This window comes from Vollenhovia emeryi, unplaced genomic scaffold, assembly GCF_000949405.1.
Source record: "Vollenhovia emeryi isolate VEMERY1.0 unplaced genomic scaffold, V.emery_V1.0 DF939174.1, whole genome shotgun sequence".
Taxonomy (NCBI): Eukaryota; Metazoa; Arthropoda; class Insecta; order Hymenoptera; family Formicidae; genus Vollenhovia; species Vollenhovia emeryi.
In genome coordinates, this window is record NW_011967192.1 from 1,628,584 (window position 1) to 1,648,067 (window position 19,484).

The window sequence follows — 19,484 nt, forward strand, 5'->3', positions numbered from 1 at the left end:
CTTCGTTGAGCTCTTCGCGAGAGAGCAGAATTGGGTAAAGCTCGCTGCAGACGATGCTATTTTTCCTGCTGGATTGCTTGCGATTTACGAAATTACTAGGAATCCTGAGTGCTGAATGGTGCAACGATAGTAATTTATTAGATCGCAAGCAATCCAGCAGGAAAAATAGCATCGTCTGCAGCGGGCTTTAGGTTGGTTTACGCAAGGCCGTAACTTGTACCGGAATTAGTCAAAGTCAGGAGAAAAGTTGACTGTAATTGTTTAACTTTTACCGATTCCGGCATAAGTTAACGGCTTTGCATAAGCCAGCCTTAATTGTTGACCAGCAATAGGTTTGTTTTCTGTTCCTACACTGGTGAACTAGTGCAGTAAGTTAAGCCCGCTGCAGACGATGCTATTTTTTCTGCTGGATTGCTTGCGATTTAGTAAATTACTAGGAATCCTGAATGCTGAGTGGTGCAACGATAGTAATTTACTAAATCGCAAGCAATCCAGCAGGAAAAATAGCATCGTCTGCAGCGGGCTTAAGAATGAGAAAAATATACTTGTCTCACTCTAATTTATTGCACTGGTTCACCAGTGTAGCAACAGCAAACAAGGCTCACGATTGGCTGTTACCGTTGAGGCCAACGAATTGGCTTCGGATATCGCAAGGCAACGCAATGCTTGGGTCTTGCTGAACATATTGAGTGCGTTCCGGCAAGACACTGCTACCGTAGCGCTACGGTAGCGCTACGATAGCGCTACACGAGTACGTTTCGGCAAAACGTACCGCTACAACTGTAGCGGAACTTCTTCCTCTTTAACGTTGCTTTCATCTGATGAATAATCGAACAATATGTCATTCATGAGCCAATCTTCAATATATTCCATTCTATTCGTTTCAATTAATTTTGTAAACGAGGTAAACGCGACTCTTATAATTCAATTTTGAGGTTATGCACGCTAATGTATATATGGCACCGCTACAATTGTAGCGAAAAAGCTGTAGCGCTACGGTAGCAGTGTCTTGCCGGAACGCACTCATTGTCCGTCAGCAACGATACTGTTGCCACTGGTTGCCATTGAAGGTAAACAACTTGGAACATGCCCACGATCAGTAGGGATGATCTGACAGGAAATTATATCTGATACAAATGGCGGAAGCGAGACGAATGCAACATTCTACGAAACATAACCCGGCGCAAGAAGCGGCGGACGTAGCACAGGAGGAGCAGGAAAAGAAGCATGTGAATCTGGAGATTCTCGAGGACGTTGAGGAGGCGGCTCAGCAACCGGTTTATCAAATTCGACCGCATCTTCACGAGAAGTACGTTGATCTGTCTTCACGGATAGCACAGCCCGCATTATAGAGAATTATACACGGAAAGAGCAATGTAGCTGCCGTAGCTGAAAACTGCAGCTACATTTCAGTTGTAAAATATGGACAGCTAATATTTACAGCAAGAAGAAAAGTTGTTTGACGACTTTAAACTGGCTGAGTGGTCTGATTTAATAAATCGTATCAGCTAATATTTAGTTGGGCTAATTAAATGTTGTGCTACTGTGCCTATTGTATTGCGTGCGACAGCAAACCGTTTGCTGCGGTTTGAAGATCCATAGTTACGGCGGCGAAATGTTTTTAGCAAACCATGATTAACTGCGGTAGCAAACTTGTTTTTCAGTGTCAGATTAACTTATTAACTTAAAGATTAACTTCTTAAAGCAGTAATCAGGAGAACTCGGTGGAACTGATGGTATAATTGACATCCTTCTTAGAGCCTGACTAATTTGGAGTCCAGGCGTAATTGAAATTTAAACGATTTTAACACAGGTTCAAGCCTCTAAGTGCGAAAGAGATAATCCATGATGTGCTGTTCGATCAACTCGCCACCAAGTCGTATGACGCCCAGGCAGCTGCGCAATGGACCGAAAATATATCAGATATTATTGAGAGAAAGATGAAGGGTAATACTTGTTCCGCATGCACAATTTAAATTGATATTGATTGTTACAGTTTAAGTGTAGTACGAATATTTATTATATTATAGCCTTTTTGATGTATTCACAGACTTACAGTTTAAGAGGTACAAATATATCGTCAACGTGGTTTTGGGCCAGCAACATGGTGCCGGCGTGAAAATAGGTACAAGATGTATTTGGGATGCAGAAGCTGACACATATGCCTATGACAGTTTTATCAATGTAAGGAGACAAATGTTTCAGTTCAACCTACTGTCGCACTGATGCCCAGATATCTTATTTTTACGTTGTTTCTGACTTAATTGCACGTTGTTTTTCAGGATACTATATTTTGCGTGGCTATAGTGTATGCAGTTTATTATTATTAGGAGGGTTATTTTTTTTTCTAGAAAATGTATATGTGGACGAGGCGCATGTATGGAAAAGTATTGTTTAGAAACAACGGTGAATTTATTAAAGTATAACCTATTATTATTGTACATTGATATATATGTAACGCAGTGTTATATGTCACGATATGACGCAATTTTTACATGTAATTACAGATAATATTTATAGCCATGTCCAATGTTATGCACATGATTGTTCTTGCACTGATATTTTCCATTTCACATGGTTCTTATGTACTAAAATTATTATAGCACCATAATTCACGGTAATTAATTAAGAATAATTAAAATTCATTTATCCTACTTGTTACAATATATTTGAATTATTCGCTTTACCTTTTCATCTTTAGCAAATCAGTTTGAAAACAAATAATTTATTGGACAACTTGAAGTTCAATACATTTTATATGTATAAAATGACTAATAAAATTTATTTGCTAAGTAATAAGAAATTTTACAGTTTTGAAAAACAAGGATATTTTACAGTTTTTTTGTACTTAGATAGTTAATTGCCAATGCTATGTATAATTTACGTTTCTCATATAAAAGATATACATTGCGGCAGGCAATGTAAATAACAATACAAAAATATATTTACGCAGTAATAAAAATTCTAATTTATTTAAAATATGTGCTATTAATTTTATTATTTATTTTGTTTATGTATATATATGTATATGGGGATTTCCGCGGCAACCAGATCACCGGCCTCCTAAAAAATTTGCGCACCCGATTGGGACAAGTAAGGGCGCGATTTGTTCGTTTACTTGAATACTTCCAGAAGCAACATGGCCTTTCTACTACAATTCATTTTTGTCATGTTTGTAAGATACATGAGGACAATATGAACTCAAACTGCATACATTTTGTTATCTGAGTCATAAGCATGAGCAGCATGTGAGCCCGCATCTGTGTCCATATTTGTCGTCATGTTTGTGAGATACGTGAGAACAATATGAACTCAGAATGCATATATTTTGCTGTACAACTCTTAGGCCCGGTCTACAATGAGTTGTTAGTCGTTAGTCAGAAGTCGGAACTATATGTCGGTCCTTTTTCTTCCACCCAGAAAGGAAAAGGATCAACATATAGTTGCGACTTCTGACTAACGACTAACGACTCATTGTAGACCGGGCCTTACTCGTCCCGATCGGATGCATCACAATTTTGGAGGACGCCGGTGATCCGGTTGACGCGGAATGTCCTATATATATAATAAAATATGTAATAATAGACTTGAGAAATGTACAGGAGGCACTAGATATAACATTTCGTATTATACGTTCCGTTATAACATATGTTATATTGCGGTACATGTAAAACTTTTTAATAATTTGCCACTGGGAAAAATAATACTTGTAATAATAGAAATAAAAATAAATAGCTTCTCGAAATATTCCTGCTTTATAAATATGTTAACATAGCGCAGTAACGTTCACTTTCATGTAACAGCACGATTTGTTTTGATTACTTGCTTAATATATAATCTGTCATGTATTAAGTATATCAACACGTACATAGAAACTTCTTAGCCATATTTTTATAATTAAAGTGAAATTGATGTTACCTAAGGAGAAGAAAAAGCGTAATATGCAAGTCAAATGAACGAACCTTATATCGGCAAGGAAAAGTTATGAAATTTATAAAACTCTGCTCTAAGATTATGCTTTTGCATTAACTTCTCCTTTAATTTCTGTCGATTATATTATGATAACAAATGTATATCGTGTGTGTATGTCATGTACTTCGTTAATTTGTTACTGTAATAATAAGTTACATAATGACGCATGGCAACGCGCAGCATAACGGGAGGCAAACTGGGACAACAGCACCCCCTTTGCTGCTTTTGCTTTTACTTTTGCTGGAAGCCTCGTATTCGTATTTTCCGCTGGCCTTTTGCCATTCTCCCTGAAAAAATTGGTGAATGTGAGAATATCATTAATGAAATATCGTGAATTTACAATCGTTTCGTATAATAAAGGAGAGTCCTTTATTATGAGATAGGCTTCTAATAGGTGATTTTTGGCGACCGTTTGGTACATATAAATACCAGAGTGTACCAGAGCGTACCCTCAACGTCATGAATGCCTTTACACCTGAAGAAAGATGCTAAAGATATCCAATGGGAAAATTTCTTTTAATAAAATGAATTTTTCTACTGGAATATATTGAACTTGACGGCTATTTTCAGGTGTAAAAGCATTCATGACCGAGTGTACACTTGGTGCACTTTGGTACATGTACCACACAATCGTCTAATATGGAGATAGCAGGTTTTCAACACCCAAAGCCAATTACAAAATCTTTTCTCTTGTCGCGACAATCATACGATCTAACAATGAATTTGTCCAGGAAACAAATTTTACTCCAAGGACAGTAAATTCATGGAACCAACAGATGATGCCTATTAATTTAGCAGAAACTCATCAAATATCTCATAATAGAGAACCTTATTAAATATTCACCAGGTGAAATCATATAAGACTTACGCCGGATTGTGCCATGGCAACACTAGATTCTTCCTTCTTGGTGAATTCCGCCGAGCCAGGAGGATAATAGACCGGAGGCCCAGCAACGTTCTTGCTTTTGACTTTGGGTGGTGTATGCGGGAGAAAATCAACTTCCTTCTTCTTCGTAGCCGGCGATTCCTTTTTGCTCTGACGCTCTTGCTTCTCTATATCTTCCAATACCTCTCGCTGAACGAATAAAATACATATACACATGTATAGAACTGTCATCGTGCAAATAATATCGTATCAATTACCTCAGAATCAGAGAACGAGGCCATGAGATCCTCCAGTTTCGTCGGTGGTCCTTCGCCATTGGCAATTCGCTTAGCAGAAGTTGGAAACGGCTTCGGCAGGAGGACCTCGTGGTCGTCGGCGTGCTTGTTCGGCGGTACTGTCGTCATAGTATTCGAGAATTTGTAAATCGTTGTGCTGGACTGCGGCGGTGTCTCTTGGACAATAGCCGGATAATAGCTCCTGGTCGGAGTATCTGGCTTGTCGGGATAACGTCCGCTGGACGACGACGTGCCGGATCTATACTCTTCGAACCGATTGATGCTTCTGGTGTGCGTTTCGCTCACGGGAGGCGATTGATTTTGATATAAGGAGCCTGTAGAGTAGTCCGGACGGTCGCCCGGTCCGTGGCCATTAGGATAATTACCGTCATGGTAATACTTCTCGGTCACGGTGGTCTTGGACTCCAAGTTCGTCGGTACAGCGTTACGGTAGGGATAGGGAGACGATTGGCCATGGTGATCCTCGCGGTAGAACTTGGCCTCTTTGTGTATAGTTTTAGACTTCTCCGTCTTGATCTCGGTCGGCGAGTATCTGATCGGCGTACCAGGATGTCCCGGCACGTTCTCCGTCATGGTCTGATAGGTGACCGTCTTGTCTGTGGTGGTTCTCGGTAGGGTGTACGTGATCATTTGGTCACCGGGCAGCACGACACTCCCTGGCACGTTGCCACCTGGTAGATACGTTTCCGGCGCTCCCGGTAGTTCGTAGGTGTACGTCTTGATGGTAGTGGTTACTTTTGTGTTTGGTCCGGGCGCCAGATTGATCGGTATCGATGGACTTGGCGACGGGACGTTGTACTCGATGGTCTTGTATTCTTGCGTGCCTTGAGACCCTGGTAGCGGAGAAATTTGTTTCGAACGAGACGAGTCGCCATAGACCTGATAAATACAATTGTATTAATCCCAATTCCATTTCATTTGACGTAAGAAACATCGGCGAATCGACGTTTGAAAATGCTCAATATACAATAATATAATTTTGCTCACCAATTCTCTGTTAACCACTGATTTTTTAATAACCGGTTCTGGACTTTGATACGTGTATGGACTCGCTGGAGTTTTAGTCTCCTCGTAGGATCTTTCATGGATGTCTTCCCTGTGGATATTAATCAATTCATTTACAAATTTACGTTTCGAAAATTTGCAAAGTTACTTTGTGAGTTGTAAAATTAGTAGACTAGTCGTATTTGCACCGTCTGTGCAGTAAATTTCTTCCATACGTAAATTACAGACAATTGAGAAATATGAGTTTATTTCTATTTTAACGGAAAATATATGTCACGCGACCGAGTCGCTTGGCATCCATTCAGAAAACGAAGGATATTTTGGATCTTATGAGAGGCAGAATTGTGTACTTACATCAAGGGCGCGCCAGTGAGAGGCTGTTTGCTTTCTGATATGCCCCATGAGTCTGGAACAATAAATCAATCGAGCGCGTTATCGTTGTGATTGTCGAAAACGCGATAATAAGTTTAGAATAACAGCGCGATATAAAAAGTGCTAAATTAATGTCAATTTCTAAAGTGCACGAAATAATTAGGTGCCAACAAGTTGAAGTGATTTACATCGTTGGCTCGATCTTACGAGAGTCGTAACGTTAACTACTACAATAGTGGACTTTATTGGCTCGTACGAATATCTCGATCAACGAATGTTCTCGCCATCACCACAGTCGTCCTTGTCCTTCCAGCGTAGCTAATTTGAGTCTATCCTCTGCTCTACACCTCCCTCGCGGTCTTTCTCTCTTACCTTTCGTTCTTTCGGGAGAGCAGCGGAGACACGAAGAAATCGGGTCAGCCTTCTGCCATAAGCGGTCCTAATATGGATACGCTTGTGTTATGCGTGACCGCGAAGAACATGAGCTACGACCGTGCCGTCTCAGCCAAATACAGAGATAGAGGGAAGACCTTTTTACTCCCAACGCGCTTCTTTACGGCGGAGATGAATCAAGTTTCGAAAAGGTTCCCCGTCCCATCGATAATATATTCGACGAGGATGCTGGGAAACGGATGTGTTTGGATGGACTTTTTGTGCGGATAAAATTTAATGACGGAGAAATGTAATATTTGTACTTTGCACGAAGAGCGCGAGATGATGGATGATCGCTTCATCTATATAATGCGTGAAGCGAAAATGTATTTGTATAAAAATATCAAATATCCACGAGGTGCTCCCTAATTTAAACGTTCACCCATTATTTCCACAGTGTGTTAAATTTTTTATTTGCATTGAGAATCGCATGTATACTTGGGAGTAGTTTTATTAAATTTTATGAATCGGAGACGCGACTTCAGAACTCGCTACTTTTGGAAAGCGACGCTAGAGAGATAGAGAGACACGTGATATCGCTCGCTTATAATATTCTTCACAGCTAGAATCGCGCCGAGGATGTGAATAACGTTCAAATTCGATCCGGTCGATTTTTTCATTATCAATTAACCGTAAACCAGCAAGGCCGTTGCGCGCCTTAAAAGGCGTGACACGAGCAACCGGCTCCCCTACCTTCCTTGATCGTTTCACGTTCGCAAGCTATTCACCGCGGCTCCGCGGTGTTACTTGTCTCGGTTAATTCAAGGAATCCGATAAGAATCCGCTTTGCTGCAGCGACAGTACGCTAAGTTCTACGGGATGCTCTACAGCTACGTGGAGCGCAATACCAGGGCAACGTTACATAACTATAATATTATATGTTATTTGTTAAATTACTCTCTCGCGTCGTGCGTAGAATTAAATAAAAACGTGGATTCTTCTCACCCGGTTTCCCGTCCAAATCCTTGTTGTAGTGGTACGACACCTGCTTGTAGGCCACCGTTTTAGTTTGACCGGGTTGGACCTGCAAAAGAAGAGGACGGGGACGTCACGAATGCAGAATCTCGCATCAGTATGCATAGGCATTCAGGTCATCCGTTTTTATAGCAACGATCCGATCGTAACAAATTAGCGCGAGCAGCGCGTGGGCAGTGTCAGCGCCGGACTCTCCTTATAAGACTCTGATTACGACTGTCCCACGTGCAAAGGTATGGGCGGATCGGTAACAACATCTGATAATCCCGCGGTGCAGCTCACGGTCGATAATTGTTTCAGCTACAAAATGCAGCCGAGTTGCCACAACATTTTATGTATGGAATAAATTATTTCGATCCTCCGAATACAAATTGTAATTCTTCACGTTTCTTCTCTACGTGAACGCAATGTGCACGCGCGCCGCGTGCTACTTCGCGTATGAACCTTAACACATGATTTCACAAACTGCGAGAGTATGCAAATAAGACGTACAGGAATTTTACAGATTATTTCGTTACACTCTACCGTTGCGGATGATGATAGACAGCGTCGCTTAAAGATCTTAAAGCCCATTAGCTCGAAGATATATCCGGCTGGTGTGCGAGGAGTGTAAGAGCAAACCAATTTATTTTCATTGAACGTCGGATTACAAGCCATACGACTAGCGAACGCTGCAATTACCTACCTCGGGGCCCCCGTTACACGCAAGACTGATTCTGTACCTCGCCGCGATGCTCTAATGTTCGGTATATCGCGTAAAATGGTAATATTACTACAATTACGTAGCTGTCTCGAGCATCATTACCGAGCAGAACCTTTTAACGCGTTTCTTCATTTTTTTCTCTCTTGCCTGGCCGGAAGACCGGGTCAAAATTAAGAACGTACGAGAAATATTTCATTTCCAAAAAAAAGCCGTCGAACTAAAAATAATGAAGCTGCTCGAATTAAACGTTAACGTCACGGACCGCCACAAATAATTCACTCAATTGTATTCGCTGTGGATTTTAATTTTTAGCATTGGACTAAATATCCAGATTATTAAGACAACTATCTGATCATTCATTAAAAGTGATGCCGTTTCAACGATTTTACTTCAATTACACTGATCTTGTTGATCATTTTTTTTCCCGTGTGGTTCGCGAGTATTTTATAAAGTGAAGAGTCACGCCACATCGCGCATCTAAAATATGAATCTTAATGTGTTGCTATTAAAAAGTGTATGCATACATTAGAAAATAATAACACTGAGGAGAGAAGGGAATAGACTTTAACTTTTAATATTAATTATAAAGAAGGAATATCTACGGTGTCAACATTTTGCTGTTCAAGCCGATATCCTCTTCTATTTATTAAAGGATTCTTCGTAACATCGCGTGAAGGCTAAAGGTCAATGGATAAATACGAAAGCGAGGGAGTGGCGTAATTACAGTCATCGAGCGATCATAATTTGGCTTCAAATTAGACAGTTATAGTCGCGCGGACGACTATTATAATGCAATTACGCGATCGTCGAATCTATATTTGCTAGATCGATTTTCGGGGACACGTCGACTTGAAAATATAATATAAAAGTGATCTCGCTTATTCCTATCGGTGTCTCGAATGCAGCGAGAGGTAACATTGAACATTTGCTAGATGCACTGGCATTTGCGACCCGGGGGCAAATGCATGAACGATGCAATCTGCGTGGCGTATAATTGGAGCCGCAGCGTCCAGCGGGACGCATAAAGCTCGGTGAACGTGGAAGTGATTTCATACTTTGCGTCTAACAATCTATTGCGCCTGATTTATACGGTGCGGTGGGTGTTATAGATCCGCTGTTAATAATATTGTCGTTGATTAATGTTGCTGATAAATGAACCCGCGGTACAATTTACTGATGCTAATCGATTCTCTATTAATCTACGTTTTACCGCGGTATAAAATTCATAGAGGAAAGTCCTGTATTATTATGAGATAGGATTCTAATATGAGACAGTAGGTTTTCAACGTCCAAATTCAATCACAAATCTTTTTCTCACAATGATTACACGATTTAACAATCAATTTTTCACCAAACAGGCTTCACTCCGAGGGCAAGAAATTCAACAGATAATGTCTATTTAATAGAAACCTCGCTATCTCATATTAGGAGCCTATCCCATAATAGGAGACTTGCTTCCACTCATATATGTATATTCCTCGGAGTAAAAATATTTCAATTAACAAGAATATTCTTCAATGTCGCCAGCAGTAATTAACAACTTTGGTGTTTTGTTTTACCATATTTGGCATTTTTAATCTTTAATGCTCGCAACGTTTCGACCATGGTTTGTCCTTTTCAAGCGAAATATAAAAATATTTCATTTGTTTACGACTTTCAGTAGCAAAACTGTGTGCATATTGACAAATATGTAATCTGATATTTGTTCGAGACGTAAAAAATCAACACTTTAATATTTAGATTATAAATTTAATTATTACAATTTTTTCTGACCCGACAATATTGAGAAAATTGTATATTTGTTAAACAATGTATAGTTCGCGTATGTTGAGTCGTTGTTTTTTTTACTCGGTTATGTATTTCAAGCGAGTTGTACCGAGAATTTTTATGTGCCATTAAAGTAGCTTCACTCAATTAACATGAGTTGATCGAAATAGTCGTTTTCTGTTCCACAGCACATCCAGCGATCTCGGCAAGGGCACATGGCGGTGCGCGAAACTAGTTTCTTGCATGCATTAATCACGCAACGCATTCTTATTTCGTTTAAGAACCAGCATCGTCGACGTCGACGTGATTTCATACGATGCGTGTCAAGATTATCGTTATTTCCTGTTCCTAGATTGTATCCCTAGGCTATTATCCATTCTTTACCCCAGCGATAATAAACTCACACTTTAGATTTAATTTTAATATTTCATGCGTTTCATGATTTTTAATTAATTGAGAATGCACGTCTGTTATTTGATAAAGTGGCAACGTAATGTACTAAGTGATAGATATTGAACGACAGTAAAAATCTCGCAGAACTATAACTTTTCAGTAAGAAGATTTATTCGTGCAATAAGTTTTCACCATGAAATTAATTCTATAAGTTTATAATTGTTTCCGAATTAACACGTGGGCCTTTGTATTAGACTTTCCAATCGAATAAACCGAATGAAATTTACGATATTCTTATGAAGCGTCATTTTAGCCTAAGAACTCACATCTTGCAGCTCCGCGTCCAGATGTTCCAGCCCCGGTATACCGCTTCCCGTTCCAGCTGGACCGGTACTAACGAATTTTTCAGTGGTAGTCACCCTCGAGCGAGACGGAGACATGGACCTGAAAAGTAATTTTTAATCCAAATATTTATTAACGTAGTTTTACGTGTGAAAGGATATTATTTGTATAAGAGATGCGTCATTAACGTTTAACTTATTGTTCTCTCACCTGCCCTCGGAGATTACTCTGGTGGGGTTGGCAGCTACCCTATATTCGACTTGGGGTAAGAGTGTTCTGTCTCGGCTAGGAGTGGCACTTCTCGAGACACTCGTCTGCAGATCCTCGAGAAGTGCGTCTGAAAGAGCCGAATAAATCAATTTAACACGTCATCGACGTCTTGACGAAAAATAGGGACGAGAAGACGAATCCGAAAACGATTACAAGTGATCTCAATTAAAATACTATCACGTTCTACTCCACGTTACACTACTTTTATAGGAGTATTGTCAATCATCAGCGGAGAAGAAAATTCTTCAAATAATTTATTATAAAAAATAGGATAAATTAGCTACGCGCGCGTAGCTAATTTGTTCCTAAAAATTGAAACTCGGATACGAAAGTGTCGCGAGTGAAAAGATCGCCGACTCGCTCGATAGAAAAAGAGAGAAGCGGAAATGAACAACGGATGGATAGAGTTACACCTCTGGTGGCACATTTAAAGGTTTACCCAAGTTGTTTTCGAGACTGCTGGCCGTGGCTGCTCCGTCTCTGTGGCCAGATATAGGACCGCCATGACTCACAATCTTTCTGCTGGTGTGCGTCGACGTTCGCTCCCTCACGGCTGCTGACATTGTGTTCTTCTTAAGCCCTGCCTCACGAAATCTGTAACGGGTAACGTGGCAGGCTTGATTGGCGCCTCGATCAACTTTAGTGTAACCTATCATTAATCAGTCTCATTATAAATATTTATGACGACAAGACCTCTGGAACACGTCGGGTAACTGGAACGACGGCAGCACGGATAGATATTTCTTGCTGCAACGCGCTACTTATAGAAGTGTGGGGTTATAAATAGAATTGATATTAGGATTCGAATCTCTGTAGAGAGCTATGGACTTTCGCAGGAACTTTCGCACCACTCGAAGCCGGTTTACAAGACTCGCGCAACAGCCGTGACCAGGCCGGCCAGTTTTAGGTCCGAGTGGGTGTAGGCTCCTGATTTCCGTCGCGCATACACGATTTTTGCCGTAGCCGTAAAAGCTGTTTCTTACCGTACCATTGGCTATTCGACAGATATTTTTCGAGAAGAAACGCGAAGACCTAAATTATTTTACACATTACGACACGTCACCGCGTTATACTTTAGAAAGCGACACATAAATATTCGATGAAACTGATCCGTTCAAAATATATAAGACTGGATAAAGAGGTGAGATCAGTCGGAGAACTAAATCGGCGGAAATGCTAACTGGTCTCATACTTATTCCGGCGGAGGCACCAATGTGAATGAGGCCAGGGGGCCAAGGAGGCCTTCCAAGAATCGGCAGCTAAAGAGGTACGCATTCATATGATCTCCTCCAAAATCTCGAAACGCACGGTGTTCGCGGGACCATCTCTGGAATACGTATTCTACGCATTCTAGCGACTGTTCTGCCAGCAATTCTGGTATATCGGTCGTAATACACGATAAAAGGAAGGAGTTGCTATCCAAATTTGGTAACTGCAGGCGTCTCTTATTGAAGGCGAGTTTGGGCGAATTGGTCCAAGGTCAGATAAATGCAGATCAAGGTCAATTACGGTTCTGTGTACGTCTCCGCGACGAATATCTCGCTTTGATTGTGATATACGAGTTCTTAATGACGTCGCACTCGTATCAAGATTACCATTAAAGACAGTTTGTCCTTAGGAAAGTATCGTATCAACGATGATGACAACATATAAACTGTTTCAAGTTTTAACAAAATAGATGCATTATTAGATGTGTATACGTACATATAAAACTTATACACGCTAACGTCGTCATGTTTAGTGTACGAAAGATTATAGTGTTGTTGTATACTCCGTATTGATTTGGTATAATATATCACTGTTAGTTACGTTACGTGACATAATGTTTATAAATAATATACGCGTAATTTCAGCAGTCAGATTTGTGAGAGGATTTAAAAGCGGAAAAGGCGATAACGAGACCATTCATACTCGGATTTTATCGCACAATTTCGTTTTCAGACGGCATTATAAGTTGACTTCAAAGCCCGCCGCGTCATTCCTGTTTAATATAGAGCACACGTAACTACTTGATCGAATGAGCAGTAACGGCTGCAGTGACGTAATTAAAACGAGTTGTTCGATAGAAAAAGGAAATCGTATGAAAAAGTTCATTTGTCGCGATAACAATGGGCTGAACCATACGTTTGCAAAGTACATGTGAAAGACGTATAATACTCCACGGAATTACAAAATAGGTATAGGTTTTAAACAATACAATCAGAAGCCTAAATTGGAAGTCGAAATGGTTTCGTGCGATCGTAGGTACATTGTCAGCTGCAACGTTACGCCACTGATAACGGACGATGTAACTGTTTTAAGCAGATAGTTAGCCGGTCATCGTCAGTGACATTGTATCGTGCCCTCCAAGGCTATCGTGTCAATCGAAACGATGATGACTGCGATTCGTTTAATTCCAAGAAGGCTACCTAATCGTGACTCCGCTCGAGTCAGTGCTTAAGATCCGATAGATACAGAGCCTTCACCCCGCCAGTCGCGACGTTTTATTTGCCCGTCTTTTTAATTGTGCATCTAATTTGCACGCTCGCAAATGTATTCTTGGCCATCGGGTCGCGGAGTAATAATTTCAGCCTGCAGGATGCACCTGCGCGTTACTGATTGCGGTTCTTGCGCAATCACTTTCATCTCGTTTAAACATAAAGAAGTTGCGCGCAGTGGGTGGAGAAAAAAAATAGAGGACAAATCGTTTGCTCCGCGAAATTACAACCGTTAATCCACGGTGATACGATCTCTTAAAAAATTTTACGTGCTCCGTTTTGTTGACAGAAACGCGATACGTGATATTCTTCCCTCTAGATCGTGTTAATATAAAATCCACAGATTAAAAGATTACGTGTTATTGCTTTCGTTAAAATTAGTACAATAAATATCGTAGTAATTTTAATTATTTTCCATACTACGTCTAGTTACTTCGTTCGATTATAAAGGAACATGATTTTCAATATTATATAATTGATCAAGCGAGAATAAAAACTAAAATAAATTATGCAATCGAGTTAATAAAGGATATAAAAACTGTGGAAAGATTTATCTTGTTGGCCAATTCGACGAAATTAGATTGATTGCACTGGCGTCGATATAAGAAGTACTTTAAAGCGCGTTACGAGCGAGAACATATCCGTGACTCACGTGCTCTATTTCACGACGAGAGCTTTTCACAGATGTATACAATTCGTAAATAAAACAAATCATGTCGGGAGGTTACGAGATCATATGTATTTTCGTCTCGAAGTGGCGAAATTTTCGATTGTAAAATAGCGAAATACTTCCGAACGAAGTGGCTTACAGATTCACAACAATCGAGTTAGTCAAAATTCAAAGTTTAACGCGCGATTATGTGCCAATGTAATATTAAAAGAAAATCAACTTAAAAAATTAATAAAAAATGCAAAAAGAAGCTTTATTTTAAAGAGCAGAAATTCTTGAAATCTTAGCGCGGAAGGGTTAAAGAAGGGTGTTGCGAACGCAGCAGTAGAAACCACTTATATGGCTAAGAATAAATAAGAATCGCTCGGAGAAGTAGGGAACCGGAGTACAAAGAAGTGCATTATTATTCTAAACACTATAAGAGATCGTGTTGCAACTGCGTGATTATGTTACGTCGTTACTACTGTTGGTATATTGATGCACCGCAACGTTTCTGTAATGCTGCGGTACGTACGCACCGACTTACGTATTGCACTATCGTGTATTACATCCGAATATATCTTACACAACGGTGGTTCGTACTATTAATTGCGGCATTCGCACACCGATTACAGTGTCAGTTTTATTAAGCGTAATCGGATGGGTAATACGGAATGGTGAAAACATGCAAACGTTAGAGAATTACAACTGTGTCAACGGGAGAAAGTTTTGTGTTTGCATTCACAACACAATTGCGCAAACAACGTAAATATTATATGAGTATCACAGACCTCATAGGAGAAGTTTCTCCTATTGGGCATTTATTGAATTTCGAATATATTTATGCAACGTTTTTCGCTGATATTTTTTGTTAAAAACATTTATGAAATATTTATGAAATCGATACTGATGAAAATATTGTGTGTGGACAATATTGTGTGTAAAAACAGGGTCATCTCGGGTCCTTCTGTGATTCAAACAATTTTCGCACAAACAATTCTATAGTTGCAACATTTTTCATGAGTGCTGTGAAATTTTAAGTGATTCTATGAACAGTTAATTTATATTTAAATCATTATTTTTATGATTTCTGTTTTACTAAGAAGTTTTCATCCTACAATACTCGATATTAAAACCATCGATTGAAATTCTTGCACCGTCGAGCTGGTAATTCGAACCTAATTGAAACGTGATATTACTGTTGATCACATGCGTGAATGATAGTTAAATTCACGATATTCAAAGAGACATTGTCACGTATCTGAAGTCTTGGTATATTTTGTACATGCAATCATTAATGAAAAAGGACTAATTCAACGTGTAAGCTTAGATAATTTTCTTATCAATTTTGATATTGATAGAAGTAGTAAAGTCACTATAGTTCGCTGAAGTATCTGTTTCGGCAATTTGTCAGGACATTAATAAATTGCATCAGTTATTTGTTAACGTTACTCGTGCACGTGCATACGAGAGATGAGCAAAAAATGTAAAATCCAATCTCGTATAAATTTAAGGCTGACATTTGACATCACGTGGGTGGCGGTCCAGCCAACTGGCGCCCGGAATCTCATCTCATCTCATCTCGTTTCATCTCATCTCATCTCTCCTTCTCACCTCCTTCTTCGTCTGCCGCCACATTCCCCGTTCTTTGTTTAACCAGTTTAAATATAACCTATCCATCTTTATGCCGTTATTTACACCCCGACTAACAGATTTTCTACTGTCGGCGCATTTTACACGAATAGTAGATTTTTAATGGCGATTTTGACGATTGCTCGTTAATGTTATTTTGCATACGTGCACAAACGAACCGTGAATTTTGGCGTCTGTGGAGTGCCAAGATAAAATTTGCGCGTGATTGCCATTAACTGTTTTCAGCAGCTGCGTAATGATTTAAATTAAACGTATAACAACATGAGAATATACATCATTTCATATTTTAATTGAATGTGTTTCTACGGAAATTTTACCTCAATGAAATTTCGACCTTAAACATTTCTTAGTATTACAAAATTAAAATTTCAAAAATTTATTATTTTGCTTAACATCGTGAAAAAACGCGATGAAAAATATACAGCTTTATTTTTGGCGCGCCAACCCAATGGTACGAAACTTTATATGCCACGAGCCAATATGTTTTTGGCTTTGCGCCTATTTTTATGTCTACTTTCGTCGTACCGCGCCCTCGTTTTTTCCTCACCTCAGTTGTACAAATTTGTCTTATTTATTTTTCTACAAGTCAGTTTCGTGCAAAAATATACCGCCTGCCAAATAGTGCCGATAAAGATCAGTAGATTGAAGGCAAGAAGAAATTTCAAGAGTTACGATTGTGTTTCAAACAATTCGCTTCTGTCGTCTTTCCTTAATTAAACATCACGTTAATCAAAATGAGATAATTTACAACTGTATTGAAATATTACGCGGTGCCAAAGAATTTCCACTTATTCTTGAATGTTATTCTTATGTATAATGCATTGCTTACGAGGCAGTTCTTAATGAACGTTGTAACATTCGTAGTGACGCATGAATTATGCATATTGGTATTTATTCTGAACGGTCTTTAAAACGCACCTAACATGGCTGAGAGATCCGCGAAGACGGAAAGTGGGATTTGACCTTCCGCCTATCTCCAATCGTCATCTGCTTACCGTGTTACGTACGTTTCAAGAGACAAGTCCAGCCGATATTGCGAATTGTGGTATAAAAAAATCACTCCATGTGAAATTGTCGCAGTTTGCAAATTTAAATTTTGTGGAATGTTCTTATATAAAGTACCTTCTATGTATAAAATGGAATCTAATATCATATTACATATTGTAAGGTAACAGGCTCATTTTGCAAAATCATACTTTAATGAAATAATTGTAAAAATTTTAAGAAGCTTGAAGTTTGCACACAAAAATTTATGTGTTATGATTAAAGAATTTGATGGCAATGCAGAAACAGTTTGTAATATAAGTTTTTCCGCACGCTGCATTTAACAGTCACAGGTAAACGTAGAAATATACCTTTAGTTTTTACTTTCATTGTAAGAAGACTTGTGAAATTAATTATTTATAGTTATAAATTTTAAATATAGCATTTCCTACAAATAAAATTCAAACAAAATTTTGTAGAATATATAATATGGTATTTTAAAAAGGAATAATTTCGTGCTAAAATATTATTGCGTTATAACGAGTCGCAATAAAAATTACCGAGTTGAAGTGAACTTTTTCCAACCTGGTAACATCAGGAATCGTGGCGTGTTAACCAATGACATATGCGGCATAATGACGGTCGCTGTTTGCAGTCATTTAAAGGCACTGAGGCATTTTCAGTGACGGAAGATTAATTGCTACATGGGACCGATAGCGCGGCGAGTAGTGTACTAATAGTGATTCAATACAAACAGACGCATAATTGCAAGAGCAGTTTTGTGCTAAGATAATTAATGTTAATTGGCGCTTCTGACGCCACTAATTTGCCGGCTGGCAATTAGTTAATTAGATTCAATTTATTTACATTATAATAATATCCAGATTGTTTGAGTAATTGTTCTAATTTAAATGCTCCTGGTTTATATTCGCGCAATATTTTCAGTTTTTAACTTCTCGCGATTTAATTTAAAATGATCTTGTATGACATTTGCGTGCTATCAATTTACAAATTTAAATAGTTTAGAAATTCATTACACATATATATTTACACAAATTTTCGTACAGTTCGACAAACATATTTTGCAGAATCGACAAATTTACAAAATACCCATGCGTAATACGTTAGATATACATTAAATACAACAAATACATTAAATACACTAAGTGTAATACGTTAAATAAAATTAAACGAATTTAGATTGTATTTCCGATTAGAGAAGTCTGAAGAAAAATAAAATTGGCCGTTCTTACCTCGCGAGAAAAGGGTAATCCGAAATTTGCACACCGGCTAGATCACTTTTTTCCTCCGTCTCGTTTTCTTCCCGGCGACTTTGCCCACGCGTCGAATCCAACCGATCAATCCTGACCGAGCGAGCGGTTCACAAGACACCGGATTGACCGTCCGTCCAGGACTGGTTACATACACTTGCTGCCGCTACTCGCCAGAATCCGTCGTGGGTAGACAGGACCAGGGCGCGCGCATGCGCGATGGATCGCGAATTGTTAGGTGTCCCCGACCCGTGGAAACCTTCGATCGTCGTGCTCCAAGATCGAAAGATCATCGATATTACGAAACGTCCAGACTGACGTTCAATGAATTCAAGATCAGACAACGATTTTTATTACAATCAATGTTACAATAAGAATCATTGTGTGGATTTGAAGCAAGTACAATTGGATATAACGATATAATTAAAAATAGTTAAACAATTGCTTTTACCAATCTCAACGTTGTCATATATGTATACACAATTAAACTTTCGTCAGTAACTCACGAATTTAGCCAAAGTATTCACAGAATTTATACTTTTGTATTCCAGAATTATGTAAGAATGAAAATTAATATAATTGTATTTACAAAATGTCATCGTCAATATTATAAAATTATTATTACGTTGCTTAATAACATTGCTATAATAATATTTTCATCGCATTAATTTAAACAATATTTTTCGTTATTTATATTTCTCTAAATATCTCGAGAAAATGTTATTTAAGTAATTTACTTAAATTGAGATTTGTTAGAATATAAATATTTCAATTTCACATATCTTTTTTATGAAATTTTGCGCAAGACTACAATCTTACTTCAAAAATTCTTTTAGATTTATTATATAAATTCATGCTTATATCACTGTTCTTTCCTTTCGCTCACGGTATGGCAACCTTGTAACTGTTATTATACTAGAAATCGGTATTTATGGTAATAATAAAGCTTGGGAAATGCTTTAATGACGTACATATTTCAAGTTATACAAAAGAAATATAAATTGATCTATAATCACTTCCGTTATTGTAATATATAC

General features: G+C 38.7%; 2 protein-coding genes across 2 annotated transcripts; one reads left to right on the top strand and one right to left on the bottom strand.

Annotated features, from left to right (window-relative positions):
- The first annotated feature begins 1,025 nt into the window (after positions 1 to 1,025).
- LOC105563594 (tctex1 domain-containing protein 2-like) lies at positions 1,026 to 2,523 on the top strand. The gene is made up of 4 exons (XM_012015301.1): positions 1,026 to 1,309; positions 1,814 to 1,947; positions 2,051 to 2,184; positions 2,283 to 2,523. Exons 1-4 carry the CDS (start codon positions 1,137 to 1,139, stop codon positions 2,328 to 2,330), a joined length of 489 nt encoding a protein of 162 aa, XP_011870691.1. The 5' UTR covers positions 1,026 to 1,136; the 3' UTR covers positions 2,331 to 2,523.
- A 1,111-nt stretch (positions 2,524 to 3,634) lies between these two features.
- On the bottom strand, positions 3,635 to 18,624 carry LOC105563595. The gene is made up of 10 exons (XM_012015302.1): positions 18,430 to 18,624; positions 11,853 to 12,007; positions 11,354 to 11,480; positions 11,128 to 11,245; positions 7,909 to 7,987; positions 6,514 to 6,565; positions 6,142 to 6,250; positions 5,116 to 6,033; positions 4,841 to 5,047; positions 3,635 to 4,259 (listed from the first exon to the last, which is right to left on the bottom strand). The coding sequence occupies exons 2-10, from the start codon at positions 11,974 to 11,976 to the stop codon at positions 4,125 to 4,127; spliced, it is 1,869 nt and encodes a 622-aa protein (XP_011870692.1). The 5' UTR covers positions 11,977 to 12,007; positions 18,430 to 18,624; the 3' UTR covers positions 3,635 to 4,124.
- Between the last annotated feature and the right edge of the window lie 860 nt (positions 18,625 to 19,484).

Excerpts from the sequence above, each read along its gene's own strand:
- LOC105563595 (XM_012015302.1), bottom strand. The coding sequence starts at position 11,976 with ATGTCAGCAGCCGTGAGGGAGCGAACGTCGACGCACACCAGCAGAAAG. Across the intron at positions 6,034-6,141 it reads CAGTGGTTAACAGAGAATTG|GTCTATGGCGACTCGTCTCG; the intron begins GTGAGCAAAATT and ends TGTATTTATCAG. Across the intron at positions 5,048-5,115 it reads CCTCGTTCTCTGATTCTGAG|CGAGAGGTATTGGAAGATAT; the intron begins GTAATTGATACG and ends TTATTCGTTCAG.
- LOC105563594 (XM_012015301.1), top strand. The coding sequence starts at position 1,137 with ATGGCGGAAGCGAGACGAATGCAACATTCTACGAAACATAACCCGGCG. Across the intron at positions 1,310-1,813 it reads CGACCGCATCTTCACGAGAA|GTTCAAGCCTCTAAGTGCGA; the intron begins GTACGTTGATCT and ends ATTTTAACACAG. Across the intron at positions 2,185-2,282 it reads CCTATGACAGTTTTATCAAT|GATACTATATTTTGCGTGGC; the intron begins GTAAGGAGACAA and ends GTTGTTTTTCAG.